This window comes from Vitis vinifera, chromosome 5 (assembly GCF_030704535.1).
Source record: "Vitis vinifera cultivar Pinot Noir 40024 chromosome 5, ASM3070453v1".
Classification (NCBI taxonomy): Eukaryota; Viridiplantae; Streptophyta; class Magnoliopsida; order Vitales; family Vitaceae; genus Vitis; species Vitis vinifera.
The window spans coordinates 9,959,569-9,980,427 of NC_081809.1; the positions used below are offsets into that span (position 1 = coordinate 9,959,569).

The 20,859-nt window shown below is 36.5% G+C and overlaps 1 protein-coding gene and 1 non-coding gene across 2 annotated transcripts; one reads left to right on the forward strand and one right to left on the reverse strand.

Moving 5' to 3' along the window:
- Nucleotides 1-19: 19 nt before the first annotated feature.
- On the reverse strand, nucleotides 20-17,482 carry LOC100242665 (glutamyl-tRNA(Gln) amidotransferase subunit B, chloroplastic/mitochondrial). The gene is made up of 10 exons (XM_059736940.1): nucleotides 17,239-17,482; nucleotides 16,460-17,138; nucleotides 15,621-15,829; nucleotides 14,040-14,180; nucleotides 13,696-13,899; nucleotides 12,893-13,090; nucleotides 3,584-3,652; nucleotides 717-833; nucleotides 514-604; nucleotides 20-423 (listed from the first exon to the last, which is right to left on the reverse strand). Exons 2-9 carry the CDS (start codon nucleotides 17,085-17,087, stop codon nucleotides 524-526), a joined length of 1,647 nt encoding a protein of 548 aa, XP_059592923.1. The 5' UTR covers nucleotides 17,088-17,138; nucleotides 17,239-17,482; the 3' UTR covers nucleotides 20-423; nucleotides 514-523.
- A 75-nt stretch (nucleotides 17,483-17,557) lies between these two features.
- On the forward strand, nucleotides 17,558-17,639 carry TRNAS-AGA (transfer RNA serine (anticodon AGA)). Its single transcript has one exon. It is a non-coding gene; the product is annotated as a tRNA-Ser (tRNA).
- Nucleotides 17,640-20,859: the final 3,220 nt, after the last annotated feature.

Consider the following 20,859-nt stretch of genomic DNA (forward strand, 5'->3'; position numbering starts at 1 on the left):
CTGTTCATGGTGGATAATATTAAAAGAATAACAAGTCATGCTCCATTGAATATTTCCATCTAAACAAACAAAATGGCCAAAGCTAAGAACATAATGCATTCTTAAAAAGTGAATAAATAGATATAATACAAAAGGGAATTACAGTTCAATGTTTAACTCACCCCACTGACTAACATGGGAAGATAATGAAACTCATAGGGGAATAAGTAAAATGGCAAGCTATTTACTTCCAGACAGTTCCATACTTTGCATGGCTTGGGTAAAACTACATGCTGCTGGAGAGTATTATGGGAATCCAGAAGAGGAAGCTCAAGACTCAGATCCAATTTACAGTCTGCTTCTACCCATGGTAATCAAAATACCCGTCACCACGAGGTCTCCAGACTGCTATCATTGGTGAAGTTAAGGGCAAGATATGTGTTTCTGTATAGACTCGAGAAAAATCAGATATTATGGAGTCTGATAAAAAGTTATCATGAATCTGCATGAGAAAACCAACAAGCAGATGCCCACCTGTGAATTATCAACTTTTGGCATTTAATTTCTCTAATAGAATCTTGTTCAAAAGCCCTGGATTTGCTTTTCCTTTTGATGCTTTCATTACCTGAGCATGTGGAAGAACCCTCAGAATAATCTCATTCGAGTACAGAAAGAAGAGTTTAAGCAATGTAACCAGAATAGCAAACTACCATTTAAAATTCACACAATCTGCATACCTGGCCAGCAAAGTAACCTTGTAGCTTAGTCTTGCCCCCACGATATTGTTCCAGCTGCTTTTGATTCTCAACAAGCACTTTATCTACCATTTTTTCAATCTCAGCAGGATCTACAATCTGTGATTTTTAAATCATGTGAGAACCCACCATCTAATTTTCTACTAAGGCTCCAGTGGTTCATGATCATTTTACAACTCATATTCCAGTTGTTAGCATCAACTGCATGAATAATCACCTAATGAAACTAGTTTGACACTCCCTTGGATTTCATTGCTTATGATATTGTTCTTCCAACTTCTAGGTTTGTATTATTAAGATTAGCTGCCATTTCAGCCTTAATATATTAAATCCCCAATTTGAACTCGTTTGATGTGAGGAAAGATCAGGAGAACAAATGTTGCATGGCATTGGATTAAGCTGCCCACCATTAATAATTAAATCGGTGAACTATATCATTGAGCTTTTTAAAAAATGCAAAATAAATGAGAACAACATTTTATAGTCTATTTCGTGGATAGCAGGATCCCCAAAACAATACAAGTACACAATTTTCTATCACATATTGAACAAGTTTAAGAATTGTTATCAACAGAATGCTTGTGCAGAAAACATAATCACACAACAATGATGAGGTTTTCTTCACACAATTTTCAGGATCTGCTTCCATATAAAACCAATGGTGACTTAAGTTCTGTTGCATAGGAACTCACTGGAGCATCCTATTCTAATGGCCATGCTCCACATTTGACATGACCCATCTTTCTGATACCGAATTCATGGAATCGTTGACCAGTGTTTTAAAAGGCTATTGAGGCTTACGCCTTGAAGCTCACCTCAAGGCGAGGCTATGCAAATTAGCCTTGAGGCTATAGCCTCCATAGAGACTAATTGAGGCTTAAGCCTCACCTAATTGAGGCTTCTAGCCTTGAGGTTATAGCCTCAATGCTATGAGGTTTAAGCCTCAAATATTCAAAACATTTTAATGAGTTTAGGGTCTCTATGGGCTTTTTGTATACATTTGTTAAGAGGTTTTAGCCTCAATATTCATTGGTTGTAACGCTTGTGCTTTTATGAGGTTTTGGTATGAATTTGTAAATTTTGTCTTGCATCCAAGATTAGGGTTAATCCTTTCAAAAAATAGGGCTTAGTTGACTATTAATTAAACCTTTAAATGGAAATGAAGGGAAGAGATTAGGAAGAAGAAATAAAAGAATTGTTAGTCATTGTAGTGACTGAACTTATATATAATCATTATCTTATTATTGATGGATAAATGAAAACATATCACTATAATTAATGGATAAAAAAGAAAAATGGATTGACATTAACATTGATAAAGAGGATAATAGAACAATTGGATATAATTATGATTCATTAGAGAATCCTACTAGCGATGGTGAGGGTAGTTTTAAAGATTATTTGACAAATGCATGAGAGATACAATAACATACAATTAATTTGATTATTATATATTGGATGGTTTTCTTACTATTTAATTTTCATGTAATTTTATTAGTATTTTTCTTCTTTTTTTTCTTCTTCTTATTATTATTTTAAGTAGAGGCTGACACCTTGTTCCACCTTGAGGCCTACACTTGTACTCATTTGGGCAAAACACCTCAAGACCACCTTTAACCTTTTAAAACATTGTTGTTCCCAGTTTTTTCTTTGCCTTCTTTTCTTTCAACTGAGGCAATAAAATCCGCACACTATTTATAAAGAATATTTTTCTTTCTTTCTTTTCAATTCTTTTTTCCTTCTTTATACGCAAACAGAAATTTCTATGAAGAATCTTGTAATATGAGTTGAATAAAGTTGGTATTCCCAGCCTACCTCCTACAATTTAGCAACCAATAAGAGGCAGAAAATTTCTAGAAATAAGTATAAATAAATAAAAGGAAGCTTCTTTCAATGAGCTTGATGTGTAGAATTCAGATCGATCAAATACCTATATCATTGTGCCTCAAGTATGTAACATTTATGAGGTTTTCCAAGCTGCCCCAAATGCCAAAAAGCCAATATTGTCATTTATTAACAATTGCTAAGATGAATAGAATACCTTAGGCACTCACCACTTCAGCAAACATCACTCCTTGTTCAACTCAAACCCCTCCAACCCTCAACCCCCCCAACCCAGTTCTTCTGAAGGAACCTAATGATAAGGTAGGGCCAAACTTTTAAACAAATGAATGCCAAAATAATTGTCATTTCTCCTTTTCAGTCTATAATCTATTCTTTTTCTGTTTTATTCTCCCAAAGTGTCTAATCTCTCAAGCATTAAAAAGGACTAGTTTACTATAAAATGCTAATTGTCTTAATCTTAGCTGGTTTTAGACACGAAGATACAAACCAAAAGAAATCCTAAAACCTGACATGAATGATTCTATATTTAGAGCTAAATTAGTTAAAGGGATGGTTCATAATTATTACAAAGAATCGCATGTGCCAATGACCCTTTATATATTTTTCCAATAGTAATTCTAGGTATTATTGCATGTAATGTAGGCTCAGCAGTTCTAGAACCATCAATGATTGGTGAACCAGCAGATCCATTTGCAACTCCTTTGGAAATATTACCTGGATGGTATTTCTCCCCCATATTTTTGCATAGCTACTTTCTCTTCTTTTTTCTCTTAAAAAAAAGAAAGTCATATATAGCTATTTTATGGCATATTTATTAGGAGGAAATAAATTTGAGATTTGCATTATGACATAGATTAATACCACACTGCCTTTCAAATGTCCAAATGCAGAGTTGAAGTTCATGAAAATTTAGAATTTAGCTTGTTGGACAAAGATTAATATAAATTTTGTTCAATATATATGCATTTGAAATAGCAATATGTAAATAAAGTAAAATAACTTGCCTGAACCAAATCCTTTTCTTCTATCAGTCCCTTGACTGTTCCCCCTTTGGCTATTAACTCAAAAAGTATCTGCAAATTTTAACAAGAAAAAAACAGAAGTCGTCTAAACAATAGGCCAAAAGAGAAACATCAACCAAAACTATAGTAAGATATAACTCATTAAAAATCGTCTAAAAAATACTTGTGTTATATTCTAGATCTTATGTGTTTCCACATCAATGTCTTATACTATACAAGACATTAAAAATCTCAGCAGGTGAAAAGTAAGAGTAATGTCAGCTAAGCAGTTTTTGCCAATAGAACAACATATTTTATGTGCCTAATCTGGAACAAACCTAATGCCAAAGTTTCATGTCTGCTAACCAATTCTTGAACAGCATGTAATTACATGCTTAATTCATAAACAGTTTTATGTCAACATTTATCTATTTCTTATTCCTAAGAAAATGCTAAAAGAGGCAAAACAAATTTGCAGACAGATTTTTGTGGCCTGGTCCAGAGCTGAACAAGAAATCAGACCTTGTGACTTGGAACAGAGTTTGCAAAGCTCATAAGAAAGGTGATTTGAGCCATAAGAGGCTAGAAGACTAGAATGTAGCAGTCATAATGAGATATCTTTGAGAAACCTATTCTTGTTTGTTGAGATTGAAAAGTTCATCTGAAGAGGATGCAGTTCGCATGCAAGCAGGATCTGGTGAAACCCATGTATTCTTCCCAGATAGCATTGGCGATGATCTGATAATTGAAGTCCAAGATTCTAAAGGACAGTATTATGGTCGTGTTGTAGCTCAATTGGCCACTATCACAGATGAGCCAGTAAGATTTGTCAAACCTACTTATTATCTGTGAAGATTAGTATAGCAGATAGTGATGCTCGAGGATTCAATATTTGGTTGAATGCAGAGTGACAAGCTCCGCTGGTGGTCTATATATCATGAGCCAGAGCATGAACTTGTGGGCAGAATACAACTATACATAAACTATTCAACTATAGTTTAGTTTATGTATAGTTTAAACTATTCAACTATAACAAAATTTAATAGAGAGAAGTATGGGAAGGACCTTGAAGGTCTCAGTGGAGAGGAAGACATTCTGGGTTAGCTTCGAGGGAGGAATTGGAGGAAGATGGTGTTCAATAACAGAGCACAGTAAAGGCTTTGCCTTCGTCCTTGGTTTTGAGAAGGAAGAGGTTAGCTGGTTGATAGAACAACTGACAAAGGCCATTGAGATGAAGGTTTTTATGGGTTTCAACAGAAAATTTAGAGGAAAGAACAGTGTTCATCTATTGGAGGTTGGCTTCAACGAGCATGGCAGGTATATAAGATTATCAGAATTTGCATCCAGAAGGAAGTCAACCTTTCTGGTTATACCTGAGGGGGACAATGGCAGGGGATGGGAACTTTTGAAGGAAGCGTTGTATTCAATGCTGGTGGTCCCCTCCTCGGGTTTTGACGAAAAAGGTAGGCAGAGCAGGGAAGGAAGGAATCTGCACAAATTCGCGGGTCCCTTGCAACGGTCCTTTGCAAGTGTAGTCAGTGAAGAAAGACCGAGGAGTGGCGGCCTTGTATCTGTAGGGAGATGGGCGAGGGCCGTGGTGTGTGAATGTCAAGATGATTCTGTTAACTGGGACGAGGTTGGTCGGGCTTTGGCGAGAAGGTTAGGGCACAAAGGCGTGGTGACAGTGGTTCCATTCGCCAGAGGAAAAGCATTGTTTTTTGTAGAAACCTTAGAGGAGGCTGTAACACTACACGAGTCAAGGTTCATCAAGATTAAAGGAGGAAATACAGTCTTGTTGAGAAAATGGTCGCCAAAGGAAAACTCTGAAATAGAGGGGAAATTCAAGGAAGGTTGGATTGAGTTAAGGGGTTTACCATTCCATTTATGGTCTGAGGTTCACTTGAAGAAAATCATGGAGCAATGGGGGACGGTGACAGAGATAGATTGGCGTACACTGAAAATTTTTTATCTAAGCAAAGCTAGGGTGAGAGTAGTTATGAAAGAAAGATCGGTGCTTCCCGCTTTGATTGAGGTGGTAGACGGGAGTTGGGACTTCACAGTCTCAGTTACAGTGGTAGGGAAAGAAGATGGCATGCAGGCTAGAAAAATGGGTGAGTTAACTCGGCATTTGGCTGAGGCTCACTCGGGGATAGCTGGCAGAAGGAGGGAAGTTGAAGATAGATCAACGGCTGGAAAGGTGTCCTTGGCTGAGGCAGCTGACAGACTGATGGAGTGGAGAGAGGGTCAAAAGGCTGGAAATGCTCCCGGGAGGACACGTGGAACAAAGTGGACAGAAGAGGGAAACAGTTGGCCTCCTGCGTCTTTTAATTCAAAATTTAAAAGTCTGGAGGCAGGTGGTGTTGGGCCAAAGCAGGAGGGCAAGGTCAAAGCCCAGTCAAATCTCATGGATGAGATCTGGGCCTCCAAACATTTGTCAAGGGCCCAATATTTTAGTAAGCCCAGGCCTAGGTCAGATAATGAGGTGGGCTGGAAGAGGGAAGCCCCTGGGAGAGGCCCGATCCAGCAGATGGGCCAAGAGTCGGGGGGTAAGCAAAACAGATCGAGGAAGGGCCCGACACACAGGGCTTCTCACGCTGCAAAGGGGAAGGCGAAGGTAGGTTACGATGACTCTGAACTTCAACGGAGGGAACCCACGGTGATGCGCGGTTCAAAGAAGCTGTGGAATGTCCTAATTCCGTCAAGCTCTGAAAGCCGACAAGGAGATCGAAGCCGAGAAAAGCCAGTTACGGCTGAGAGATCGCCGACAGGTAGCGATTCTCTTTCAGTGGAAGAAGGCGCCGAAATGGGATCTATTTTGTTTCAAGGGGGTTCCGAGGAAGGAATGACGCCGACGGAGGAAAGCGAGGAACAAAGGAATACTCCTAGGGTTCCTTTTATGTCAAAAGAGAAGGAGAGAATGCGCAATAACGCTATAGGAGAAGACGGAGAAGGTGTTAAGGGCTTTGTGGGTTATTCTCATAGTGGTTCTTCAGTCACGGATCATCCTTCTTATCACGAGAACAGAGAAAAAGGGCTTATCTTTGGGGGGGACTGCGGATTGACGAGAGTGGGAAATTTCCAGGTTTCTGTTCATCTTTCTCCTCAGCCTTCTCTGCCTTTACGGTATCCCTTTTCTGGTGTGGCTCCTCCACACCAGAGTCCTTTTGAACCCGATTCTTCCATTTCAGCCTTTCATTCCCAGTTTCCTATGAAAAACCGAGTGTTAACTGAAAATTGCTTAAAAAAAAGAGACGACGGGGATCATCGTCTTGGGTATGCTGGCAATCCTAATCATAATGGAGTGGTGTCCCAGATGGATGGAATGAATCTGATGTCAGAGAGCCTTAACTATGATATGACCAATTCCAGCTCGCCTCATGGGGTCCCTATTATGGGAGTAGTAAGCAAGGGAGTCTCAGATTTCTCCCAGACGAGTGGATTCCATATAGAAGGTCTTTCCCCTAGCAAGATGGCTAAAGTCTGTGAAGTCTTGAGTTCCTTGGATATTAAGGTGTACTCAAGAAGAAAGAACAGAATTGCCATAGGCAATTGAGATTTGGTGGTGATGGTCTGGTTTCAGGGGCAGTGAGGTGTTTTTATGAAGATCATAAGTTGGAATATAAGGGGGTTGGGTTCTAGGACAAAGAGGAGGGTGGTTAAGGATTTTCTGCGACTTCAGAATCCGGATGTAGTGATGTTTCAAGAAACAAAAAGAGAGGTGTGCGACAGAAGGTTTGTAGGTAGTGTCTGGTCGATCAGGAATAAGGAGTGGGCTATTCTTCTGGCGTGCGGGGCTTCAGGAGGGATTTTGATCATTTGGGACTCAAAAAAAATGAGAGGTGAGGAGGTGGTAATTGGTTCCTTTTCCGTCTCAGTCAAGTTCTTGTTGGATGGAAGCGGACCATTGTGGTTGTCCGCAGTCTATGGTCCAAATAATCCATCAATTAGGAAGGAGTTTTGGGTGGAGTTGTCAGACCTTTTTGGTCTTACTTATCCCTCATGGTGCGTAGGGGGAGACTTCAATGTGATTAGGAGAAGATCAGAAAAACTGGGGGGATCTAGAGTCACTTCCAGCATGAGGGATTTTGATGGTTTTATAAGAGAAAGCGAATTACATGATCCCCCATTAAGGAATGTCTCTTTTACTTGGTCAAACATGCAGGAGTCACCGGTGTGCAAGAGATTGGATCGGTTTCTCTATTCAAATGAGTGGGAGCTTTCCTTCCCTCAAAGCCTTCAAGAAGTTCTTCCTAGATGGACATCAGATCACTGGCCGATTGTCTTGGATACTAATCCGTTCAAGTGGGGACCAACACCTTTTAGGTTCGAGAATATGTGGTTGCAACATCATAATTTCAAAGAGAGCTTTAGCAGTTGGTGGAGAGAATTTGAAGGAAATGGTTGGGAAGGTCACAAGTTCATGAGGAAGTTACAATTCGTTAAGGCAAAATTGAAAGATTGGAATAAGAATACTTTTGGAATACTTAAGGAAAAGAAAAAATCCATTTCGGATGAAATAGCTAACATAGATGCCATTGAACAAGAAGGGGCTCTCTCTTCTGATCTTGCAGCTCAAAGAGCTATAAGAAAAGGGGAGTTAGAGGAGCTAATTTTAAGGGAAGAAATTCATTGGAAACAAAAAGCTAAGATAAAATGGGTTAAGGAAGGGGATTGTAACTCAAAGTTGTTTCATAAAGTGGCTAATGGGAGACGTAACAAGAATTTCATCAAAATCTTGGAGAATGAAAGAGGTTTGGTGTTGGATAGTTCCGAGAGCATCACAGAGGAGATATTACTATATTTCAAAAAGCTCTACTCGTGTCCTCCTAGGGATTCATGGAGAGTAGAAGGTATTGATTGGTCCCCTATTTCAGAAGAGAGTGCATCTAGGTTGGATTCCCCTTTTGCCGAAGCAGAGATCTTTAATGCCATCTTTCAGTTAGATAGGGATAAGGCGCCGGGGCCTGATGGTTTCACCATAGCAGTATTTCAGGACTGTTGGGATGTGATCAAGGAAGACTTAGTGAGGGTGTTTGCAGAGTTTCACAACAGTGGGATTATTAATCAAAACACTAATGCTTCCTTCATAGTCGTTTTGCCTAAAAAGAGTCAGTCAAAGAAGATTTCGGATTTTAGACCTATCAGTCTGATCACTTGTCTATATAAGATGATAGCAAAAGTTTTGTCAGGGCGTTTAAGAGGAGTTTTACAAGAGACCATCCACTCCACTCAAGGTGCCTTTGTACAAGGGAGACAAATTCTGGATGCAGTTCTTATAGCCAATGAGATTGTGGATGAGAAAAAGCGATCAGGGGAGGAGGGAGTTGTGTTCAAGATAGACTTTGAAAAGGCTTATGACCATGTGAATTGGGATTTCTTAGATCACGTGTTGGAGAAGAAGGGTTTTAGTCCTAGATGGAGGAGTTGGATGAGAGGTTGTCTGTCATCGGTTTCTTATGCTATTCTAGTGAACGGTAATGCTAAAGGATGGGTCAAGGCAGCTAGAGGTTTAAGACAAGGTGACCCGTTATCCCCTTTCCTATTCACTATTGTTGCAGATGTGTTGAGTAGAATGCTGTTGAAAGCTGAGGAAAGAAATTTGCTAGAGGGCTTTAGGGTAGGTAGAAATAGATGTAGGGTATCCCATCTGCAATTCGCAGATGATACTATCCTATTTGCTAGCCCTAGAGAGGAAGAAGTGCAAACTCTTAAGAGTTTATTGTTAGTGTTTGGTCAAATCTCTGGGCTTAAGGTCAATCTTGACAAGAGTAATCTTTTTGGCATCAACCTTGATCAAAATCATCTTTCTAGGTTAGCGTTGCTGCTTGATTGCAAGGCTTCAGATTGGCCTATTCTTTATCTGGGTCTTCCTTTGGGAGGGAACCCAACTGCTTGTGGATTTTGGGATCCAGTGATTGAAAGAATCTCTAGGAGATTAGACGGATGGCAAAAGGCTTACTTATCTTTTGGTGGTAGGATAACTCTCCTACACTCTTGCCTTTCCCATATCCCAAGCTACTTCCTTTCTTTGTTTAAGATTCCAGCTTCAGTGGCTGCAAAAATAGAGAGGTTACAAAGAGACTTTCTATGGTCAGGGGTTGGGGAAGGTAAAAGAGATCATCTTGTTAGGTGGGAAGCAGTATGCAAGCCGAGGATTATAGGAGGTTTGGGGATTGGGAAAATTCCTTTAAGGAATCGTGCTCTTCTAGGGAAATGGTTGTGGAGGTTCCCTAGGGAGAGTACATCTCTTTGGCATCAAGTCATTCTTAGCATTTACGGGACACACTCAAATGGTTGGGATGCCAATACTATAGTCAGATGGTCACACCGCTGTCCTTGGAAGGTCATAGCACAAGGCTTTCAGGATTTTCCAAGTATACTCGGTTTATCGTAGGAGATGGGGAAAGAATTCGCTTTTGGGAAGATTTGTGGTGGGGGGACCAAATTTTAAAAGACCAATATCCAAGACTATTTCGAGTAGTAATGGATAAAAATATTCCAATATCTTCAATCCTTGGTTCGTCTCGCCCTTTCTCATGGAACTTTAATTTCCGTCGTAATCTAACCGATTCTGAGATAGAAGATCTAGAGCGCCTCATGCACTCTCTAGATTGTATGAACTTATCCACTTCCGCTTCAGACGCGAGATCATGGTCCTTATGTTCTTCAGGTTTGTTCACAGTCAAATCTTTCTTTACAGCCCTGTCCCAAATGCCTGATTCATCTCCATTTTCCCTCACTAAGTTTGTTTGGAAATCTCAAGTCCCTTTCAAAGTTAAGGTCTTTATCTGGCTTGTGGCACATAAGAAGGTGAATACCAATGACTTGCTACAATTGAGGAGACCCCACAAAGCTATTAGCCCTGACATATGTAAGTTGTGTATGGAACAAGGAGAATCAGCAGATCATCTCTTCCTTCATTGCTCAGTTACGTTGGGGTTGTGGCACAAACTTTTTCAGCTAGCCAAGATGGATTGGGTTCCTCCGAAAAGCATTTCAGACATGATGTTCATCAATTACAAAGGATTTGGCAAGTCCAAGAGAGGGGTAATTCTATGACAAAACGCGAGTATAGCGTTAATCTGGGTTGTGTGGCATGAAAGAAACGCTAGGATATTTGAGGACAAGGCTAGGAATGCAGGGAATCTTTGGGATTCCATTCATTTCCTTGCGTCCCTTTGGGCGTTTTGTTCAGCGGGTTTTAAGGGCACCCCCCTTAACGTACTACAACTTGATTGGCTATCAGTGTGTTGTTCAAATAGTTCTATTGGGACGGTCTAGTGCTTTGTTATTTTTTCTTGTTGTCTAGTTTTCTTTTGGAGGGAGGATTTCTCATCCTCCTTTTGTACTTCTTATCTATCAATATATTCTAGTGTGGTTTCCTATCAAAAAAAAAAAAATAATAATGAGATATCTTTGGCTTTCAAATTTTCTGAAGTTGTCACTAGAGGCTAAATGAATGCATCTCATTCTTATAGAAGATTGGACATTTACAGCCTAAGCAGCTCATGGAGAAAGATCTTGAAGATCTGAGAGAAGCCTAGAGATAATTTTCTACATATCATTCAAATGGACAAAAAACTTCTATGATAATTGTTTGCCTCTGGTGCCATTGTTTCAAACCATGGTGCTAGCATTATTGATCACTATGATCTCCCCAGGAAAGCTTGGGTTGCTGACTTAATCAGGTGGAATCAATGGCATCCTTGATTATGGAATTGAATGCAGTTCAGGACCAATTATGGGGCATCAAATTGCCATCAACTGAAACTAATAATAAGGTTATCTTAAACCAGATGCCACAGGTCAGTTTTCTTTTTTGAGGGTGTAGGATTTAGTTTGTAATCACAGGCTTTCAGTTCCTTAGTATCCTTTTGGACAAAATGCAGATTCAAACATCCCTTCACCTTGTGGGTGGCTCTCAAGGGTAAACTCCAGACTCTGATTTTTCATGGAGAGAGATATTCTGCAACAATCTAAATGCATACCTGTGTGAAAATTGCTTCAGAAAATTTGGTTGTCGATTTTCCAGAGAGGTGTGGTTCACCATCCTTAAAACTTGCCAAATTTGTAGAGGGGCAAGCATTGGTTGCAGAAGGAAGAGAAAATCATATCTCACCACTTAGGTTATAGTATTATTAAAGAGGTGAAAAGATTGTGCCCATGAGACCTGGCTCAAGAGGTTAGAATGGGGATAGGAGAGGTCCCAGGTTTGATTCCAGGTTATGAGAAAGGTTACCTACTAGCCAATTAAAAAAAACAGAAAAAGGTTACCTCCAAAAATGGGTGAAAAATAATTGTTTACCTCTTATTCCATGGGATTCCTTTTTCTGCCATTTTTTATCACTTATAAGCTGAGTAAATGACTGAAGATTTGGGAATTTCTTCAGACCTGATAATGTATGTTAAAAAAATCATAGAGGATGCTAAGCTTAAAATTGGCAAGGAAAAAGCAATGGCTGCTGATCCTCCTGACAGAATTCTTTGGGTTTTGTAGTCTGCCATCAGATGCTATTGGGAAGGGCACTTGGTTAGTTAGCATGTACAGCTCTTCAATATGTTCTGTAGGAGGCTATGGTGGCACCATTAGGAATTATAAAAGCAATCTACTGTATTTATGCTACAACTTCTCCAGTATCTATTTTGCAACATGAAATTTAGGCTGAAAAAATTAGATTGAATATTGCCATCAAAAAGGGGCAAAATGCAATGATAGTCACCACTCAGTCTACAAATGCAAGATACATTCTGAAAGTTCTGATGGTTGCTCTATGCAAAGCTCAGAGACTAGATATAGATATCATTTGTTTACCTAATAAATTTGAGCTTTGGATTTGTAATCATGAGTAAAAGTTACTCTGTTGAAAATTTACTCTATAAATTAACTTCTCAGAGAGATGATTGGCATGATTGTAAATGTTCAAAACGGTTCACATAGATATTGTTTTCTTTTGACAAAATTGTTAAGTTGCCAAAAATGTATTAATCTGTTTTGTACTAAGGCTTTCACAATCAAGGATAATGGAAAAAGAGGAGCACTCAAAAGTTTAAGAAAAAAAATAGAAGATAAAAGAAAACAAAAGTTTCGTACTAGTGAGCTAGTTTGAAGCTGGAAATGTGAAATGCTTTATAGTCAAATAATCAGACAAAACCAAGAATTAAGCTTCCATTGATGAGCCAACCAAATCTGGAGACTAGAACATAAAGCTAAGGAAAGTTCTTGTACTGCATTTATCAAGCAGGATATCAGGATGCTACACAATTTGAATATGAAGCATAAGAGAAACATTATTATAAGAGGCAAGGATTTACCTCTTTCCCAATCTTCCCACTAATAGTCCCACCTTTTATGGAAGCTATCAGCTCTGCTAATTCCTGTGGCGTAAGTTTAATTTCATTTATAGACAATTTTTCATTTTTCATGTAGGCAGCAATATCACCCATTATCCAATTGGCAGCCAGCTTCACATCAGCACCCTTTCCAATAGTTGCATCAAAAAAACCTGCAACCTGAATCATTCATCCAGCAAGAGGAAAAATCAGTCTTTCAAGCATGAGAATTGTTTGAAGAAAATACTGAAGAACCAAAGGTAGGGTAAGGCAAGCATAGGATTCTAGAAGGCACCGGAGCCCCATCCTTGGAGGCTTTTTATTTCAAGTTAGATTCAAGGAAACTGCCATAGTTGCAGCCCTTATGTTCTCTTACCAATAATATATATATATATATATATATATATATCATGACCAATGCCTCAAAATATTAGGCACTCAAGAGGGGCCTCATATATTAAGGAAAAAATATGCTTTCTCATCAGAAAGAGTAAAAACCCTCTTTTATCTGCTGTACCAATTAAAATAGAGGCTCAATTATTCTATTTAATGAATTTATAGTTGTAAAAGAACATTGAAACAAAAATTTAAAGTAAGGATTGTTTTATTATGCTGAAAAGGTACAGAACCACAAATCTTTTCTTTTTCACATTTAAAAAAATGAAGTTTACCATGCATGATGGCTAAAGCTGAGTTTTTCTCTTGTATTTAGACTTGAACTAATTAATTCCACATGTCAATGCATTTAGGTACCAGCATATGGAACTATATTGAATGACACTTACATTAACATCATTGGCAAGGAAAAGAACATCCTGCATGCTTAGCCCCATTTTCTCATACCGACGGCGCTTCAATTCTGGAAGTTCTGGTAAAGAACTACGAATGCTACCAACATAATCCTCAGTAAGAATTACTTCTGGAAGATCAGGCTCAGGGAAATATCGATAATCGGAAAGACCTTCCTTCTTTCTCATTGTAACCGTTTTCTACACATTACAACAAAAGTTGCTAGAGCAAATAAGCATCCTTGAGGCAACTATGTGAATTTCATTTCTTATATTGATTCCACAAAAAAGAAAAAGAAAAAAAAAACAATAAAGGGAAAAACCAAGGATGTAGCTACAACCTGACCACCCTCTTCCCAGAGTCGAGTTTCCTGTACAATCTGATCACTCTGGCCTTGACTATGTAGAGAAACCTGCCTGGAAATTTCAAAATCAATGGCCCTGTTCATTGCTGAAAATGAGTTCAAATTCTTTATCTCGACCTGCCAACACAACAGGGAAAAACACATATCAGCTGCCAGATATCAAGATACTTATATACATTACATGGACATTTCAAAGACCACCTGAAAATGAAAGCATTTTATTTTATTTGTCAAAGCTTTTGAAGGCACAGCTCATTTTCAGAAAGGAGATGTTTGGAAAATGGGAAAAAGGATTCCTTACCAAACCATGATGACAAATGAAATGCTATTATCTATATACAAAAAACAGATAATATATGAGCAACAACGTAGACTCATTGGAAACTTTACGCAAAACAGAAATAAATAAATAATAAATAAAAGACTCAATTTTACAAAGTGAGGTAAAATATAATGAAGTTCTTTGTTCCATTTCCAATTTTTATCCCATACATTCCCTCCAAGAACCCAAAGTTAAATCCAGATGACATAACCAATGATGCCAACAGATGGAGAATGTGATTGTATTACAACATGTTAAGTGAAGCAGGATGTTAGAGGGCATTTATCAGCTTCATACTCAGCAGTCATCTGTTATACAGCTTAGCTCTGTCCAAAGTCCACTTCTCATTCCATCACCTATGCAGGCTTGATAGAAGTTAATAGATTGGCACATTCAAGATGAATTAGAATGAGAAAAGCAACTTCATGTCAGGATTCATTGAGTAGACTTCCAAACCGAAAATGCTGGTTCTTAACATATTTTGATTAGCATGCTTGAATATCAGTCTGCTCTGCATAGCAATCCCATTAGTTGTTTAGTTTAAGAATTATGTAGCCAAAATTGGCACAGAAAAATATGGTGATTTCTGCAGTTATTGATCTACAGGAAAATGAGCAATAAATCTATCTACATCCTGCCAAACATAGTACTTAACATGAAGAAGAAACAAAGAAATGATGACTAGTTCCACTTTGAAATTGCACTATCTCAAACTCTAGTTATATATGTTCCTTCAACAATGATGGCAGCGCTCAAAAGAATTGTGACAAAATTTTGTAATTTTTTTCCCAAAGAAGTGCCAAACTCATCCAACTTTTTCAGAGTATAATTTAGCCCTGTTTTATTGTAACATTCACAAAGTATTCAAAAGTATTCATACTTCCTTTTCATAATATCCGCCCATTTTCCGTCTCCTAAAATCCATGGTTGTTTAAGCATTACTCACTTCTCCACTGATCCTTTTTGAATTTTGAACTATTCCTGGAAACAAATCATTATGCCTGAAAATCGACACATACTTCACTCATATCACATTATATTCAAACTCTCTCTTTTGTAAAGATTGATATCTACCAAGATGGAGGGAAAAAAAATCAAACAAAACACTTAGATTGCAATTTCAAAGGGCAAAGTACCCCATGTTGACCAATTTTTATGTTAGACAATAGAGTGCACATTATTCATCATATATTTTTTTGAAAGTACAAAGATCAAGTAATTAGATTATAAACTACCTTTGTGCCAAACTCTAGCTGCCCAATTGGTCTAACTGAGACATTGACATCACAGCGAAGTGAACCTTCTTGCATATTACCATTACTCACCCCCAAATAACGAACCAACCTCTGTAATTCTGCTGCATACTCAGAAGCTTCGATACCACTTCTCATATCAGGTTCAGAAACAATTTCAAGCAAAGGCACTCCAGCTCTATTCAGATCAACCTGCAACAAAAGATCAACAGAATCAAGAAGCTTTTTAAAACACTTACATTATGTTTGGTTCCAAGAAAGTTCTAAGAAAAAAAAAATTAAGAAAAATGATTTTATCATGTTTGGTTGCACTTTGGAAAATATCAAAGAAAATCAAATATAATTATAATTAATAAGAAATTCATGCATTTTCAAACTGTGTAATCTTTATATAAAAAAGCTAAAATAAGTTTGAAGTAGCATATAGAGATAATTTATTGATTTTAAATCTTTTTTAAAATTTTCCTTCGCTTTTTATTTCCTTCTACTTTTCCTCCTGTTTTCTCTCACATTTTCTGGGAACCAATCATAACCATAGTAATTATCAACTAAAAACTGTTAACAATCCTTGAGGGAGGAGGGAAAAAAAAAAATCATACACCAATAATTTAAAATGGGAAAAAAAAAAAAAAAACACTTATCTTTTAAAGCCTACTTGGTTATCTATAAACCCAATATAAGTAAAACCAAAAACATATATCTCGCACGCAAACATGATTATACTACAGAAAAGAGCAACACCATGAACTGAAGAAATTGATTGAAGCCACAGCAAGAGAGAACAGTATTGAACAACACAGAGTACAGGGAAAAAGTAATTTCCTGTGAGTAACTCCCGTTTCCTGAATGAAGCAGCTTCCCAGCATCCTCTTCCATATGGACCCTGGTAATGCCAAACCTCCTGTGCCCACCACCAAACTCAACTGGAAGATCCAAATCAACATATCCACCGCTAGCGATTGGAATGTCAAACTGAGATATTTGGTACCCCTTTGGAAGGTCCGGATAGAAGTACTGTTTCCTATCAAACTTGGAGTTCAAAGACAACTTACTATTGAGTGCAAGACCCACTTTCACTGCGAACTCAATGACCTTTGAGTTCAAAACCGGCAATGTGCCGGGCAGACCCATGCAGATGGGGCAAATACAGGTGTTTGGTTGAGACCCATAATTGTAAGGGCAACTACAAAAAGCCTTGGTCAGTGTGGAGAGCTGAACATGGGTTTCTATACCAATGATTGCTTCATAATCTTGTGAGATTTTATCAAGTACCTTGGCCTTGGTTTGTGGTGATACTTTCAGTTGAGGTTGTTTGTTTTCAGGTGCCGCAGTATGGGTTTGTGTGCCTTTAATCGTACAATACAAAACACCACTTTTTCTTCCGAACAATGCAGATGGGTAGAGCAAGAAAGGGCGGGCTTGAACCCCTCTAAACAATATGGAAGCCATCTCACTGATTACTCAATCCGATTTGAATATCAAACTACACCGAAGCTGTCTCTGCAAACCATTGACAAAAAATTAAAGGCAAAAATCAAAATTATTGAATACCCAGAAAACAAGTTCATGCTTAAAGCTTGGAAATGAATGAGAATCGTACAAATGACATATCATGAGGCATGCCCAGAAATTTGATCAAAAGTGCGAGTGAGAATCACTGAGAAACTTAAAAACAGCTGATTTTGAAAGTGAACCCTAGGAATAGAGTGAAGATATGCACATGAGAGAGAAGCAATCGACTGACCAAAAGGCAGGATTGGGAGGATGTGTTTTCCCTCTGATTTTGCCTTTCAAATGTTTGATTGGTCGGACGGTTGGAAGAATAGTGGCCAAAGTAGCCGATGGATAAGAGGGTGAGGAGAGAAGACACAAAAAGACAAAAAGAATAAATATATTTTTGTTGAAGGAAATTGGCCAATGTGGGCGTGCCGGAGTGGTTATCGGGCATGACTAGAAATCATGTGGGCTCTGCCCGCGCAGGTTCGAATCCTGCCGCTCACGCTTTTACTTTTTGCCTAAAAAAATAATGTCCTAAATGAGAGAATTGATTTTGTCACTCCAAAACATCATGATATTTTTTATGGAATTTGACGGATTCCAATCATTTTTTTTTATTTATTTTAGGAATATTTATGTATTTTGAAAATTTAAAAAGATTTAAACTGATTTTATGAATATTTATGCATTTTGAAATTTTAAAAAAGACTTATCTTTACCCATCTAAAGAAGGTTAATAACATATACCCTTTACTAATAACTAAAATCATTTTAATAAATTAAATGGTGACATTTACAGTCATATCACAATGCAAAAGTTATATGACATTCCTAAGTTATTTTATGATTCGAGGAGCAAATTAGAATATATTTTAAAAAATATTATTTGATGAATTTAAACATTTTGATATTTTTAATATTAGATGAAAAATGAATAGAGAATTATAAAATGACTCGTTGTAATATTAACTCTTACCTTGCAGAAGTCACTCAAATTCTCAAAAAAACTCCATCCATATTTTTAAATCATAAAAATGAAATAAATATTAAAACATTATTCTTTTTAACTTTTCTTGAAATCAAAGTTTTTTCGATGTTTTTTTTTCTCTCTCTTTTGGTTTTTAAGATTCTCATAAGATGGAGAAAATATGATAAGAAAAAAATAGTTGACAAGATAGCTAGCAATTAAAGGACAAAAAAAGTTTCTTAAACATTGATAAAATCAAGGTGAGTCTTTTTAAATTAAAAACAAAACAAAACTATCTCTAAATTTAGTTAAGTAGTTTTTAAAAAAATTTCAAAATATATAAACAATTATAGATCTTTTTTACTACTCACGAAGTTTAAGGATCGGGGAGTCAAAAGCAATTGCATTTTTGTTTGTTTGTTTTTTTTTTCAATAATTGAAAATTTTAAAATAAATTTAGAAATTATGTTTAGTCTTTATTTTTAAATATTGATAAAAAAAATTTTAAATTATCAATAATTAAAAATATAAAAATATCTATTTTTTATTCTCAAATTTAGAAAATTGAAATGGGCAAGTACATTCACCCACCCTTTATTCTTCTTTATGGAATCAATAACATTAATGCCCAGACCTTAAAAATGATCAAAATATTTTAGCCTGTTTGGTTGCTATTTTTTAAAACAGTTTTAAAAAATAATTTCAGAATAATAGTTTTTAAGAACAGTTTTTTATGTTTTTAGGAAAAAAAAAATTGTGTTTGGAAACTAAATTCTACAAAATAGTTTTTATTATAAAAAAAACATATTTGGTTGAATTAATAAAATAGTTTTTTAGAATAAGTAAAATAAAAAACATATTTGAAAGTTTTTTTTTAATTAATAAAGTGTTTTTTTTCATTAACTTGATATTATACATATATAAATAATTTTCATATGCATAATTTATATTAAATTTAAAAAAATATATATATTATTTTAAAATTTTTACAACATATATAATTTTCTTAAACAAATGATGACTTTGTCATCATGTGTAAGTATATTAATTTCAATAATTTAAGGAAGAAGAAAGAGTTTACGGATGAGGATGCGGTGACCGGGTGGAGCTTACCTTTATGGAAATACAAAAAATAACTAAGAAAATACAAAAAGAAGGAAGATAAAATATGAAAAACAATATATTATTTGAATAGTGAAAAACAATGAAAATATATTTTTATTGTTATAAAAAAAATGGTTTTTGAAAACACAAAAAACAAAAACACACTCCCTTCCACAAATATGGTTTTTTTTTGTGTTTTTTATTTTCAATAACAGAAAATAATTATTGAAAACAAAAACCAAATATGCCCTTTTTGTTTTGGATTTAAAATAATAAAAAAAAATCATCAAACATTCATGATATTTACAAAAATAAACAGACAGACATAAAAATAAAATTTATTTTAATATAATTTTAGATAAAAATATCAGAAGCAAATCACATCTTAATTGATGATTATAAAATTGCTATTCCAAATAAATCTATCACATAAAAAGCTACTATATTAATATCATTGTTACAGTTGATATTATTATTAATGGTTTTTTCTTTGTGTGGTCACTGGGGTGGAATCCGGGAAGACAACGTCCGGTTGTTGACTTGATCTGAACTGTAAACTGAATATCTTTTTTTAATGGATAAATCCAGGGGTGGATAATCTATCATCATACAGCCTTGGGTCTTCACTCTTCTAGGTCTTCTCTTGTATCCTGGCAGAGGAAGAGAAGAATAGAAGAGTTCAAGAAAGGTGGAGATACAGCAGCCGAGGAGGTCACTGAGATTCTTATTCAGAAGTGCAACAATTTCCTCAATCTGATGGCCGCTCTCCTCTTGCTTCAGGGCCTTCCCTCTTCTGCTTCAACCCCCGAATTCTCCACTCCTCGTCCCGATGCAGGCATGCCCCGTCTTTCTGTATATAATTTTTTCAATTTACCGTTACAGGTTTTTTCGAATGAGCTACAATGAATCATGTGTTTCCTGTAAGTGTAACAAGCCAATCGTGCGGGGTTTTTCTTTAATTTTATTTTTTGGGTAGTTCAATCCAAGGAGAATGGTGGGTGTCTGTTAAATTAGACAGTTTTTTTTTTTTTTTAATTATTTGTATGTTTGGTAATTGAATCAAGGATGAATGAAAGGTGTTTCTTGAATGAAGCAAATCGGTATTTTACTGAGTAGTTGGGTTGGGGGGTTGGTGTTTATGTATGCTAGAGAGGGTTTTGGTGAATTGGGTGGAAACCTGTTATTTTTGGTGATTTGGAGTTGTAGGGGTTTGGGTGAGGAGAATAGTATTTATATCATGGTTGAGGAGTTTATTATTGAGGGGTTGAAAGTAACATTTTAGGATTCCTTGCACACCATTTGATCCTTTTCAGTTCTTATTACTGTGCTTCCTAGGACATAAATTGGAGATTAATTGCTTGACTCTTGGATTTGTGTTTTCTTCAATTGGATCATTTTTTAGCCTGTGGGAGTTCACAATCACAGTTGTTTTGAAGAATCCTTGTCCCAACTTGTATATTGGAATTAAGACTATTGTTGTAGACTTAGGTGGTGTTTGTTTTTTTGGCTTTTTGCTGAAAGTAATTTAGTTTTAGAATTTAGATTGTTTGTTTTTTTACTTTTTCATGACTTATTATAAACTTTTTACTAAATAGAAAAAGTCAAAATATGTAGCTTTTTCTAAATAGAAAAAATAACATATTGGTTTTTTTT

Excerpts from the sequence above, each read along its gene's own strand:
- LOC100242665 (XM_059736940.1), bottom strand. The coding sequence starts at position 17,087 with ATGGCTTCCATATTGTTTAGAGGGGTTCAAGCCCGCCCTTTCTTGCTC. Across the intron at positions 15,830-16,459 it reads AAACGGGAGTTACTCACAGG|TTGATCTGAATAGAGCTGGA; the intron begins AAATTACTTTTT and ends TTTTGTTGCAGG. Across the intron at positions 13,091-13,695 it reads TCCTTGCCAATGATGTTAAT|GTTGCAGGTTTTTTTGATGC; the intron begins GTAAGTGTCATT and ends TGAATGATTCAG.